This window comes from Echiichthys vipera (assembly GCF_963691815.1).
Source record: "Echiichthys vipera genome assembly, chromosome: 13".
In the NCBI taxonomy this organism is placed as follows: Eukaryota; Metazoa; Chordata; class Actinopteri; order Perciformes; family Trachinidae; genus Echiichthys; species Echiichthys vipera.
The window spans coordinates 23,752,886-23,767,898 of NC_139838.1; the positions used below are offsets into that span (position 1 = coordinate 23,752,886).

The 15,013-nt window shown below is 43.3% G+C and overlaps 1 protein-coding gene across 1 annotated transcript in view; it reads right to left on the bottom strand.

Moving 5' to 3' along the window:
* myo1g (myosin IG) overlaps window positions 1-15,013 on the bottom strand; it is a 50,557-nt gene that overhangs the window by 25,705 nt on the left and 9,839 nt on the right. The window contains exons 11-18 of the mRNA XM_083925018.1: window positions 13,949-14,119; window positions 13,349-13,419; window positions 6,519-6,593; window positions 6,233-6,365; window positions 3,644-3,810; window positions 2,771-2,978; window positions 1,964-2,187; window positions 751-895 (exon numbers count right to left, since the gene is read on the bottom strand). Coding sequence (XP_083781144.1) covers window positions 751-895; window positions 1,964-2,187; window positions 2,771-2,978; window positions 3,644-3,810; window positions 6,233-6,365; window positions 6,519-6,593; window positions 13,349-13,419; window positions 13,949-14,119 — 1,194 coding nt within the window. The remainder of the gene's footprint in view (window positions 1-750; window positions 896-1,963; window positions 2,188-2,770; window positions 2,979-3,643; window positions 3,811-6,232; window positions 6,366-6,518; window positions 6,594-13,348; window positions 13,420-13,948; window positions 14,120-15,013) is intronic.

A 15,013-nucleotide genomic window follows, 5' to 3' on the forward strand; every position in this document is an offset into this window, starting at 1 on the left:
ACGCCTGATTGGGCTTTATTCACTAAAGAAGGTCATGAGATACAATTGAAAGCATGGGTTTTAATGCTTGTCTTTGTTTGTTTACTTACTTGTTTTAACCTAGATTTTAAAGCCTAACCTCGGTGCTCTATATACATTAAATCTACTGCATCACAGTACTACTTACAGTACAGTACTGTATTTCCCCAGTTAGATAAACCTAGGTGTACATAACTTACATTACATATTTATACAAAATTAATCTGCAAAACATCTTGTTTGTCTGTCGTTATATGACATTTTTAAGGAAAAGTGCCAAAATTTCACTGTTAATTTAGTTGATTCAGCTCCTAAAATTAGACTTTTTATACTTTTTCTTAGTATTTTACGATTATTAGTTAAATATGTGAGTGTTTTGGGCTGTTGCTCAGGAAAAACAAGCTGTGAAGAGTATGTTAACTTGGACTTTAAGGACATTTTTCTGTTATCCAACACTTTATAGACAACACTATTAATTGATAATGGAAATGATAATAACGGCAGCATTAAAACAAATTAATAAATGAGGTAAAAAAGACTAATAACTGAAACCTAATGTGTTTTTCCAAGCTCCCGTCTTAATGCTTAATATCAAGAGTAATGATGGACTATTTTATCATGATGTGTGGTAGATCAAACATAATAAACCATGTAAATATGGAAATACATGTTGTTGTAAGGCAGGAGTCCCCTGAGTGCACTTTGTTTGTTTTGTTCGTGTGTGAGTCTTACGTTGGCCAGGTAGTCCCTCTCCCAGGCTCTGCTGACTCCCCAGTCTTTCCTCTCTCCGCTCAGCGCAGTCAGAGCCGCCACTTTGGCCCGAACCTCCAGCATGTCAGACGGGGGAATATTCTTCACGATCTGCCTCGCCCACCACCTGACAACAAGGGATGAGAACAAGACGCACGTCAAGTGGGTGGAATAATACATCAAAGGTGCATCAGAGAACAGTACAGTACTGTAGGAGTACCAGATTTATCTGCAGAGCCAAAACACATCCTTGTTGATCCAAAACTCACACATACGCCCAGAGACAGAGAGAAATTATTAAAACCGAACAAAATCTGCCGTTGTTTTCAATGCACATTAGTGTTTTAGAGCCAGATGAGAAGATCCATACCACTCTAACCTCTGTGTGTTCAACTAGAAGCTACAGCCAGCTAACCTGGCTCTGTCCAAACAATGAATGATGAACTAATGAACATGTTTTATATTGTTTATTTAATGTGTACTAAAACCAAAGTGTAGAAACAGCTTGTTGTGCTTTTTGTGGGCCATTATGTGTTGAACTGAGCAAAGTGACCGTCAGGAGTCTCAAGACTTAGCTTTGGACAGAGCCAGGCTAGCTAGTAACCTGTTTGCAGTCTTTATGCAAAGCGAAGCTAACTGGCAACAGACCATACTCCAGCGCTGCAGCACGGTCTGGCTGCGCACATTAATATTCTAGTATGGCAGGAAAAAACGCTCTGGGTTGTTTGTATTTCTTTCAATCACAGTTGTCCTGGGCCACACTAAGCCCCCGATGCAGCGACTTGCAAAACAGATAGCGAAGGCGTCTGACATGTGGCAGATGAGCCGCGTCTGGCGGATGTCAGGCTTTATACTTGTAAGCCAGACTAATTGGCTTCTGACTGCAGCTTCATATTTACTGCACAAAACATAAAGCTATTCCTTTTAATTTAATACCTTTATAATTTTTATTTGATTAGTATTAGAAATTTAAAAGCACAACAATGCAAAAGCATTACTAAAAACATGTATTTCCAAAGTGGTCCTTAATGTACACAAGTGTTGTTTCCTTATTCAAAAGTAATTTATTATTATCTTACTTTTGATACAAGTGGATTCATCTCACCTTGCTGACAGTTTGTTCAAAGTAAAATATATGTAAAGATTTGTTTGCTTTTATGGTGGATGAGTTTGTCGTTAATTTGTGGGGTCTGACCTGCGATGCAGCATGACTGTGTTGTTGTGAAACTGGGACAGAGCTGCAGGCGGGGTCGGCCACTCCACGTTCTTCCCGTAGTCGGCCATGGTTCGCACAAAAGCGAACCTCCTCTCCACCTCCCAGAAGTGGGCCTTCACCTTGTAGCGCTTATAGCAGCCCATGATGGTGTAGATGGCCCTCATCCGCCGGCACCTCATACGAGCTAAAGCCCCACGCCACACCTGGGAGTTTTGGAAAAAAGAAGGACGCGTTAAAGACAGGAAGCAAGAGAGAGAGTCGCACTGAGCTAAAGATGAACTTGTGCTCCAGTTAAAGAAGGAGACTTCTCTGCAGTCATCAAAGTAGGTCAGGAGGAAGAGAAAGGAGAAAGTGTTTCATAGAGCAAGTGCGGTAACTGACTTGATGTAACTGAGCTCTGGATCTCATTAATTATCCCAATTATTGTTACAGGAAATTAGGATTCAAGCTGGCAGATGAATTTCAGTCAAACATAACATAATAGCCACATATTCATGAGGCACGCTGTAATCTCCACTTTGAGGCCTGCGTGTGAAACTGGAGAAGATAATGCTGTGGGTGATTGAACACACAATCTTGGCTGCTCATGACATTAAATTACATCTCCGTATCAATTAACTGGACTGTCATATCCATGCATCCTTATCAAAGTACATGCGCGACTTTAAAAACAGCCGTAAAGATCTGACATTTCAAATCGTGTTGAGGCTGTGGATGAATACTAAAACGGACGATGACAACGCTGATAGCACATAATAGAGTCACACTAATACTAATATGGCCGACCTTCTGCAGGAAAAGCACCAGGATGGGGATGAGGGCGGCTCTCTCCTGCTCCAAAGTGAAGAGAGACCGCGGCGTTCTGACAAACAGCTTGGTGTGTCCGTACGCCACGTCGTCCTGGAAACCGTGCTGGGTGACGATAGCCTCTACGGCCTCTCTGTCCGAGGCCATCAGGTGGTTCGGCCAGGTGTATTCACACGTCATTTTGTACCTGCAGAACGTTCAGGAGGAGGAAGAGGAAATCAGGGCTCACAGTAGGACGACAAGAGTGGACTGCAGCTTTTTAATTTACCTGTAAAAGTGTTTTTAGACGGTTGTTTTATTTAAAGGGTCACTTCACAAATTTCACATGTTGTGGTAAATTGTTGAAACTGTTGTTTAATGTCTTCTGTGGGTCTGAAGAAGCGTTGTCAAGTCATTAGACACAAAGCCTACATTACAAACTGAGAGCATGAAGGTTATTATTAAAGATCTGGGCCTTTAACATGCAGGGAGGTTCTAACAAGGAAGCTATCAAGTTGCATGATGGGAAGTGTAGGATCTTTTCTCACTCATGAAAACAGCTTCAGTCTCAAACGTAGACAAACACGTTACATACATTTTCTTTAAAACCTGATCTAGTTCATACTGCCTGTCCTCTCTGCATGCAACATTGCTCTGCGCTGTGTAATGTAACTTGGAAATGTGTAAATTTTAAGTTGGATAATATTAACTTTTCAAATCTGAGCGTAGCCGCGAGGAGTACTGAATAAATTTGGTACATTTTAGACCCCTGCTGTTACACAAGTTTTTCCTCAACTTCCTCAGAGGAGTTTATCAAAGAAGTAGCTGAAACACTGATGAAGTCTTGCTTCACCGAGCATCACGTTCTCTTACCGCTGCAGGACGCGAGCGTAATGCTGCCTGTAGGCAAAGCCTGCTCTGCGCACCATCACATTCTCCATCAGGCCGAGGTAGGCCACCTGGTGCTGGCAGCGAGCGTCGTCAAACAACACCGGAGACTTCATTTCGTTGGGCTTTATGCACCGCACATAGTACGGTTCCTGAAAGACAAGACGGAAGGGGTGTTGCAGGGATGCAGGACTGAGTAATGAGATCAATTTATTCATTCATTCATTCATCTTCCGCTGCTTATCCCGGGGTCGGGGTCGCGGGGGGGCTGGAGCCGATACCAGCTGACATCGGGCGTGAGGCGGGGTACACCCTGGACAGGACGCCAGTCTATCACAGAGTCATCAATTAACCTAACACATGCATGTCTTTGGATTGTGGGAGGAACCCGGAGTACCCGGAAAAAACCCACGCAGAACATGCAGACTCCACACAGAAAGGCCCAGGCCGGCATGCGAACCTGAAACCTTCTTGCTGTGAGGTAAACAAAAGTACTGCCATAGCACTGACAGAGTTGGGAACTTCCAACACTTGGATTGATTCAGTGTTTGTGTGATTAAGGCAGTATTTTTTCATAACACTCTTGTTTTATCACCTGCATAAACTTGCATTTTCACATGTTTTTATCACTGTTTTCAACACTGCTGTGTCCGTCACTGTGCGAGTAAATAAACTACGCTACACTATGACAGAGCGAGAGCTGAGCTGCAAAACTGGCAATCTGAGTTCACTGACCTTAATCAGACGTGCAGAATATTTCAACGGACGCTGCAGTGAGCAGCTGAGCCTCACAACACATCCAGCACATCCACTTATTTACACCACATTTAACTGCGCGTTACAACGTTGACGATGATAGAGCCTCCAGTGTGGAGCTATGGCCTGACGCCTGCACCTTGACAGGGATCTCTGAGGGACACGTTGTCCTGCCACAGTCTCTCAATCTCAGTCCATGAAAAATGAACACGGTGGAACAAAGTGAACACTTTCTGCTCCCAGACACTGCCGTCCATCACATCAATGATGCATGTGCATGTGTGCCCCCAGTTTCAACTCCAGCAGAGATTTAAGAGTCAGTTAATGGGGGTTGGGAGCAGATGAGGTGGGCAGACTGGGCACAGGTGCTTCTGCTCATCAGTTGAAGAAAACATCCGCTCTTTCAACGTGACCTGAAGGTTGCCAGGAGAGTTTCCTTTCATTTTACCTCAGCAACACCGAGAGGAGATGCTACAACAGCCTGACAGCAGGCCGTCCCAAAATAACAGCAGGAAATGTCAGACTTCAGTCGGTGAGATGAGGCCAGGAGAGGTGAGCAGCACATTTTGCAGCCCAGCATAACCTCCCCCTGACCATCCTATCAACTCCACACGCAGCCAGACAGGATGAGGACAAGCAACCTACAAAAACTTTTACTCTCCAACACAAGAAAGAGCACATTGCTATGAATACGTGTTCCTGTTTGACGGCTACATAAGGCCTCTCGCTCCATATTTTGTCATGCACGGTGACAAGCCGCCCTCCCAAAAGAGACATCGCACAGGCACACTGGCAGCCTCAGAATAGCCGGTGACTCATACAAGCTTTGGAGGGACCAGAACAAGCAAACTGGTGCAGAGCATCTTCCGGATGATGACAGCAGCATCAACCAGAGAGAAGATCAAAGTTGGTGCTAAATACTTCAACTCCAACATGAAAATATGATCCGAAACCTCCAGTGGCTTTGATTTGACACCAATTCTGCCCTACAAACCCAAAACACAGCAGCTACTTATTCAGTCAAAACTGTCTAAATATACTGTATTTGTTGTGTATACAGTATGTTACATATTATCTTGTTTTGATGTTGTTTTAATGCACGAGCTGTATCTATTTGTTAATGTCGTGACTTGACATCTGTCGCTGCCTCTCGGCCAGGTCGTCACTGTAGCAAGTGTTGTCTACGTAGCTGGTGAAAATTAAGACTGATTGTTGACTAGCGAAGACAAGCTACCTTTAAATCTCATATTTAAATGTATTAAATTGTAAATAAATGTATTATATTGATTTAAATATAAATATGAATAGGGAAGACTCAGGACCAGGTGGAGAGATTATATCTCCACACTGGCCTGGGAACACCTCAGGATCCCCCAGTTAGAGCTGGTTAATGTGGCCCGGGAAAGGGAAGTTTGGGGTCCCCTGCTCGAGCTGCTGCCCCCGTGACCCGACCCCGGAAAAGAGGTTGTAGATGAGATGAGATGAGATGAGATGAGATGAGACAGAAACCTTTCAAAACATACATACATTTAATTCCTGTGAACTATGGACTGTAAATAATCAAAACAAAGTTTATTTTCTTAAATAAAATAGTTTAAAAGGACACAGAAACAGAAAAAACACATTTTGTTCATAGATGACGATATAAGTAATTATTTATTATGTTTTTTGGGTAAAATAATCTGTCTAAAAAGGCACAAAGCTTCTGTCTCTTACGCTTTTTTCTGATTTATTATGACTGCAAATGCCGACCACAGCTTCCTCCAGGGGTTAAAGGTAAAAGGGACAAGACGTCAAGCTGAAGCTGAAACCACTGACCTTGCAGCCCAGTTTATCCACCAAGGCCACAATTGAGTTCTTGAAGAGGGTGGCCGCGGTCAGAGGTCGCTTGGTGACCTCTGTGATGCTCAGCTGACCATCTGGCCACATCTCCTTCAGGACCGGGTTGGCACTACGAGAGAGAGAGAGAGAGAGAGAGAGAGAGAGAGAGAGAGAGAGAGAGAGAGGACATCTTTAACTGGGTTGCAGAGGCGTGATGTGAAAGAAACTCATTATGCACTTAACCCAGTTACTGAATTGTCAAGAGCATCATGATGTTTGGCACCTGTTGTACATTAGACGCTTGAAATCTTGGAAAAGTGGGTCCTTGTTTTTGTCCAAAAAGCCCTCCACGGAGTATCTGTGATAGAAAATCAGAGAAATATAAAGAAAATGCAGTGGCTCAAAAGAAGGAGGGCAAACTTGGAGTGAAATGAAGTGTCAGAGAGAAGTCAGATAGAAAGTAAGACAGTTTTGTCACCGAGGGTCACTATCAGTGCACGTTAATGGACTCCACACTTGGCCCTCAGGCGGGAGGATTGGAACAGTCATGCCGCTTAGACGATTTACAAATTAGGAACATGGTCAAATTCCCCCCAAGGTTCACGTTTTGGAGAACTGTCTACAAACTAATCTGTCTGCCTTATTTCAAACGGCTCAGTTGGTTTTGGTGAGGCATCAGCGGGAGGTCACAGGCGCACTGTAAGGCACAGTTACATAAGCCGTCCAGCCCCAGGGGGAGTTGTAGTGTAAGTGTTGCCCCAAATAAACCTCTCCTCGTCTCTCGTTCACAATGTAAAAATACTAAAATGCACACTGCATTCAAAATCCTACTTAAGGGATGTATTATCAGCTAAATGTACTTAAAAATGTCAAAACAAAGCACTTTTCCACGGAAAAAAGGGCTTATGTGAGGGATTATTTTATATTTCTATTTTTACTTTTAACTAAATAACTACTTTATATACAGTTAGTTATAGGTAGTTTAACCCAGTGGTTCCCAGTCCAGCGCAAAACCAGAATGAAGATTCATTTTGGGGGTCGTTAGATCATAAATAAAAATGGAGGAAAGACGAAAATGAAAGTTCTGCTGCACACACTTGCATTTATTTTCAGGGACTTTTCTCTAATCTTTGCTTTTTTGTGAAACATTGTTACATTTATATCTTCTTTGGGCCTCAAACTGTTATTTAAATGACACCTAATGCTAGCACCCATGCGGCCCTGGCAGAAAAAACAGACGGCGAGCATACTGACGGAGACGGGTTGCATGACGGCTCAGAAGGGATATTGGCTGCTATCCCAGATTTGAAATCTGATTTTTTTTCCTGTGTGTGGAGTGGGTCAAACACATTAATCCCTACAAGCTTCAGTTCAGAGCCGTAAAGGTAAAAACTTTGCTTTGCTCAGGGAAATAATAATTTAACCTCTGTGCGTATGATTATTAGAATTATTACAGTTATTTAAATAAGATCAACTGAGACGTTTAGAGAGGAAATCCCTCTTTGGTGAAGCTGCTTACAACTCTCAAAAACTCTGGCTTACAATACATAAACACAATCTTAATTTTTAAAATGACCGACACAAATGACCACACAGACACAAAATGACCACAAAGAGAGACCAAATGTCCACAAAGAGACATAACTGACTATAAAGAGACACAAAATGACTACAGAGACAAAATATCTACAAAGAGACACAAAATGTCTTCAAAGAGACACAACTGACCACAAAGAGACACAACTGCCCCCAAAGAGACACAAAATGACCTCAAAGAGACACAACTGACCACAAAGAGATGCGAAATGACCACAAAGTGACACAAAATGTCTTCAAAGAGACACAAAATGACCACAAAGAGACACAAAATGACGACAAAGAGACACAAACTGACCTCAAAGAGACACAAAATGACCACAAAGAGACACAAAATGACGACAAAGAGACACAAACTGACCTCAAAGAGACAGAAAATGACCTCAAAGAGACACAAAATGACGACAAAGAGACACAAACTGACCTCAAAGAGACACAAAAAGACCACAAAGAAACACAAAATGACGACAAAGAAACACAAAATGACCACAAAGAAACACAAAAGGACTACAGTGAGACCCAACTGACTAAAAAAAGACACAAAATGACCACAAAGAGAGAGTAGGCAGAAGTAACTGCAGCTCAAAATGTGCAGTAGAAGTAGAATAAAATGGAAATATAGCACATGTGCCTCAAAACTGTAAATGCAGCACTAAATGTATTTCTACCACTGCAGTAGCTCACACTCTGTTCCATACACACATTCTCTCTGCATCTCTCACACACACACACACACACACACACACACACACACACACACACACACACACACACACACACACACACACACACACACACACACACACACACACACACACACACACACACACACACACACACACACACACACACACACACACACACACACACACACACACACACACACACACACACACACACACACACACACACACACACACACACACACACACACACACACACACACACACACACACACACACACACCCCATGTGACCGTGTCCTAGGCTGTCACATCTGGAGGCATAGAAGTGGAGGCTGGCTATGACAGATGTGTCCCCTTGGGTCACGGGCGCCCGAAACCACCTGACCAAATCCTCACCAGAGAGAGAGAGAGAGAGAGAGAGAGACCCAGTGTGGAAGAGAGAGAGAGAGAGAGAGAGAGAGAGAGAGAGAGAGAGAGAGAGAGAGAGAGAGATTGAGAGAGAGAGAGAGAGAGAGAGACCGAGTGTGAAAGAGAGAGAGAGAGAGAGCAGTCAGAACAACACAATAACCAACGACAACACTCATGTACAAGGACAGGACAGGAGAGGACGGGGAGAGGACATGCAGAGATAACGGCAGCGGCTCTCCAGAGACGTGAGGAGGATTTAGAGGAAAGTATATTAAAGTATGAAGGTCGAGGACGGTGCAAGGAGAGGGCTGCGGTGCACAAGGTTAAAGGGAGCTCACACTGAGAGAGCAAGGCGACGAAGACCAGAGGTATCCTGCAACGTAAAGTTGTACAGTACAGGAATATGATATATCTTATGGCTGCTCAAAGTGCTGCGTGTGCGGGATGACTTACTTCAGGGAATTAAAATGTGGATGGCAAAGAGAGTCAGGTGAGGGTTGCAGGGGGAAGAAAGAGGAAACAGGAAAGAGAAGGAGTGGGAGGAGGTAGCGAAGTAGGTCAAAGCTTGTGATGGTGGTGGTGTGGGGGGAGTGTGTGTGGGGGGGGGCGGGCAGTGGGTGGCGATGATAAGGGTATATTTAGCCTCAGATGTGGTGGGATGAGACAGGGGATGATGGAGGGGAGGGGGTGCAGTGCCACCAGGAAGCGATATACAAGGGGTGACAACTCGACTGCAGTGACCCCGATGTGGGGCAGGGTGACGAGGACACGCAGTGACAGGAACGGCCATCTGTCATCACCACTGCAGGTCTGTCATACATGCTCTTATCCAGCCCCTTTACTCTGGAAGGAATGTGCATTTACTCAAATACTGTGCTTAAATATGTGTATTCTGTTTATTCCTCACTAAATCAACAGGCTACATGCACAACACTGAAGAGCTTTTAAAATACGAGGTTTCATAAAAGATTAAATGAACCAACAGGGTATAACATTAGATCTGAAACACTTAATTGATTAATTTAACTCATAACTAATTATTTCCAAGACACATTTCATGGTTTCAGCTTCTCAAATGTGAGGATTTGCTGATTTTCTAAGTCTTGAATTATAGCAAACGGTAAATTATTTCGGGGGTTTGTTTGCAAAACAAGATATTTGAAGGTGTCATCATGGGTTTCGGTATGAATGGATCACTGAACGGGCCTAAAGGGAGTGGGCTGTGGCCTTCACCTGCAAAATGTGACTTGAAGAGACAAGTCCCGACCATGAAGAGATGCAGAATGACCACAAAGAAACGGCTACAGACAATGAGACACAAAAAGACTACGAAGAGACCAAAACAGCTACAGAAGATAAGAAGAGACCCCAAATAGATCCACAATAATGATAAAAAAGTGCAAAACAATCACAAAATATTAACAAAAGAGACACAAAATGACACGATTGACTACAAAGAGACAAAAAATGACCACAAAGAGACACAAATGTTTAGAAAGAGACAGAAAATGACCATAAAGAGAAACAAAAAGACCACAAAATGACTACAAAGAGACTGAAAACTACAACAATAAGATGCTAAACAACTATAAAGTGTCTTGCTTCTGTGTAGGAGAGGTGCTGGTGCCTTTTGCGTGTCTGTCTCATGATCGCTCATCGATTTGGGGTAATTGATCGGCATTTCTCACGATTTTCTGACGCTACTCAAACCAAACCTGAGAGAATTAGCTCCATCTCAACCAACTACAACAATAAAATGCTGCTGACACATAAATGCTTCAGTAAAAATAATGCAATGACATATAACTGCTTTGTGTACTTTGTGTTGGTGCTTTTATTTAAGTGAAGGATCTGAACCCTGCTGAACAAGAGGACAGTGCAGCCATTGTGTGTGAGAGCTGTCTTGAGCTTCAGAGACGGATGAAATCGCTGTTTGTCTCGGTGTGTGTGTGTTCGACATCGTGTTAGCCTGGATTTCCCCGAGTCAAAGACCCTCAGCAAAGCCTACTCCACTTCTCCTCGTTGATTACATCTCCAAAATTGTCTCATCAGCTGGCTCCGTCCCTCCCTGCCCTTCCTCCTCCTCCTCCTTTCGTGTTCCCTTGACATATTAATGTCCTTCCCCTCTCTAGATTGAGGGCAGTACACGTGAGCAGCGGGGAGCTTCTGAAACCAAAGCCACGTCGGCTGACTTGCTGGCCAGGGGCCTCATCTTGCCACTGTGACGTTTAAATCCTGTGAGCATATTAAGAAAGTGGAGCAGCGATGGAGAAGGAAACCAAAGGAACCGTTTCCTCTCTGAATAATAAACCAAACAACCGCTAACATGAGCAAAAACGATGGTACTTTCAGAACATGAGCTTAAAAGCCTCAATGTGTTTTTTAGTGTTACATTTGGTTTGTGATATAATTAATCCTATAAATTCTGCTCTAGTGGCTCTGGAGCAAAACTTTCCTACCTGCCTCTACTGTGATTATCTCACAAAGGCTAAAATATCCACCAAAATGGTGTTTACTAATAAAGAGAAGGCTGATTTACACATTTAAGTGACAAAAATACATGTTCCTGCTGTTGTTGGGAAGGTCAGCAACTAATCTTTGCATCTCACATCAGATCTTTTCTATAACAACACGCGTGTGTGTGTACGACATGATTGAATATTTATGACAGCTGTTGAAAAATACTTTAAGGTGTTGGCAGCCATCAAATGAAGAGTAAGAGAAAAAAAACAAGCCTGAGTCATAAATCGTTACAAATCAAAGCTGCACGTTTTGAAAATACGTGACCGCTGATTCTGTGCAGTCGACACAGATGAGAGTGTCTCGTCCACAATGCCCCCCCCCCCCCGGTGTTGCACATGCCGATGGTTGCGTCTGTACGCCTGGCTGTGTGGGTTAGTGAATCCACTTTACGTATGCAGGTCCGCAGGAGTTTTCACATGAATGAATTGTAAAGTATGAAGCCTTCAGTTTGCATGTACGCATGTGGATGGCATCCTATACTTACAATAATAGGTGGCAACATTTGGTAACTACATTTTATACTTAATACGTATATTTAAATGCACAATGAGCAGGATTTTTTTCAAAGTCTGCCCCTCAATCATCACTTATGACCCACTAGAAGTGTCTGTATCTGCAGAGCTCCTGCGTTCAGTTTTAATGCGCCACATTTCTGATATAAACTTCCAGAAAACTGCCGGTCAGCTGCAACTCTTAGTTTTTTTAAATCCAGACTGAAGACGTTTCTGTTTGTCGCTGCACTGTAACTTCTGTTACTGTATTATGTTTTAAATGACCTTTTAACGATCTTTTATATGTTTTAAATTACCTTTAATGTGTTTTTCCCCAATGCTTTTAATGTTTTATGTAAAGCACTTTGAATTACCTTGTTGTTGATATGTGCTATACAAATAAACTTTTACGGGATTTTAATTCCATTTTTTTTATCAGAGCAGATGAAGAGTGACAGGAAAGAGAGAAAGACAAGCAGGAAGGCTTCAGGACTGAGCCTATGTGAGGCACACACTCTACCCAGTAGAGGTCGACCCCGCTGCCTGTATTTTCTTATTTTGGTGTTCGGGATGTTTCTGGGCATAAACCTCTGTAAAAATGTAGCGACCAGGTGCCCAACACCTTCTCATCTCAACTGGTCACATTGACGCCAAAGGGTCGTGCCATTTTGTCAGGACCCTTGGGCGTCACTTGTTAATGCTCTGTGTTGCCCTGCACGTCAAAACATTTCACGCAGTGGTTAACGTCACACAGAACTGGGTAGTTAGGGATAGGAAACACAACCACTTGCTTGGGAAAATATCGTGGGTGGGGTTAAAATAAGTGTGTTTGTAACTACATTTATGTACAAGACATAAACGGGACACGAACCGCGGTCTCCTGAGTGGCGCTCTTAATCCTGGAGCACTCGCTCTGAGCATCTGATAAAACAAAACTGATGGGTTTTACTGTTGTTGCAGTGTGTTGTGGTATTTTGCGCCAGATCATGAACAGGCATCCAAGAGGAAGGTATGAAAATGGCGGACACAGCGCAAATATAGTGAGGTGAAAGGCCGAGTGGAAAAAGCTCAAAACTAGAGTGAATCTGTGGTTGGCGATCCCCCACTGGCGAGCACCTTAACCCTAGTTGAGTTGGCACGGAGGGGCCAGTGTGAACAGCAGCACAGTAGTTTAAAGTTAGCGTATGGTGCATGTGAGTCTTTTGGATATTTGCAACCTGTGAAAAAATATCATAAGATCATGGTTCTGGTTTTAAGCCAAGGCACCATCTAATAGTTTTCAACACCCACAACACCACTGGCACGCCTCTGAGTTCAACCTCTGCTGACGATGTCATAATCTGACCTCTTTTGACAGGATTATTCGTCTGACACTCCTGACCTAAGTGTGTAAACGTGTGAGGGACTCACGTGACGTCTCCAGCATAGTGGCGAATGCGGAAGTGTTTCTGAAAGTCCATGGTTTTGTCTGTGGGGCTGAGCTGGAAACGAGGAGGAGACACTGTGAGTGCAGAGCCAGCCGTATAAAATATTACATTTATTACAAACGTTTACAGAGTGAACAGATGCCAGGGGACAATGACGGCAATCTGGAGCCCCTGCTGTTTGAAAAGCATCTTATGACGTTTCTAAAGGCAAAACACTGGAGAAACCCTGCTCTCTACTGACTGCAACACACAACTGCAGCTGCGTTATAGTTAATGTTGAAGTTACACTGCAGTCTTTGTTCTTCCTCAGTCAAATATAAAACCAAAATACACCTTTCTTGAGGAGAAATACTGATAAAAACAGATTTTGTGTTTCACTTTGGTGTTTCTACCTTCGAGTTAACTCAACAACATATCACCACTTCCTACAAACTAATGAAGTAACAACCACATTTTCAGAGATCCTTTTTTTAACTTCACTTCAGTTTTATGTTGAGCAGCAGCTGCAGCCTAATACTGTCGGTAAGGAGGCTTCTGAATATCCCTATGAGAAGAGCATACGATGTTTCTGATCTGTTCTCACCTTGCGGGAGGTGTAGTGGGGGTGCTGGGCCAGTTTGGTGTCCATGCTCTCCAGGCAGACCGTATCGGTGACTTTACCAACGGTGAGGCAAGCTTCGTCCAAAATGGAGATGATGCCTTTGTGGGGCTGCTCCACAAGGTCCACAATGATCTGGTTGTTGAAGTAGTCAATCTGTGTATGAACAGTATAATTGTTAAGTGAGAGGTAAACGTAGAGATGAATCATGTTAGTTCAGGTACTGTGTGTAAGGGCTGAACAGTAAAATGTTCAATTTGTTCAATAAAATAACGTTGGAAATCAAACGTTTGTTGTATTTTAGCAGAATACTGAATGACAGACACTTAAATATCTGTTTATTATTGCAAGTAATGACGTTATCGCGGATTCAACATTAAACGTAATGTATAATTTCCTCATACTGTGCAGCCCAACCGTGTGTGGGTTTGTTTAGGTACATTTGTGTCACAGTTCAGTCATCCAGCCCTCAGTAGTTTTCCATTGATCCTGCCTCTGCCCCACTCAGCCTGTCAGCCACACCCACCTGGTCAGTTCACTCTACTCACCTGTGCACACAGCCGCCTCTCATCACATGCAATCAGACCGGCACATAAACACCAGCTCCACACTCACTCCTTTGCCAGATTGTTCTAGACCATGCGAGACTTTCCAGCATTCTTCTGCCTGTCTTCCCGCTACCGACCTCGCCTGTCCCTGATTCCCTGATTCGTCTGCATCCTGGTAAATGGACCGAGCCTTCTGTCCCCGACCAAGAGTTTAGCCTCTCCTCTCCTGATTCCTGTTTGATGTTTTCTGAACTGTCTGCCTGAGTCTGAGTAAACCGTTGAACTTTTACCACTGTTCCTGAGTCCTTCGTACTGCAATTGGGTCCATACACCACCCGTTACACATTTGGGCACAAAACAGTACAGTGTGCACCAAATGCATCTCCTATAAAAAATAGGAATCTTCTTCACATAAGCAAACTTTTAAGATAAGACTACATACTGTGTGTCCTGAGGGAAGATGTTGCAGACGAGTGCAAATAAAACAATCTTAACAATAAAT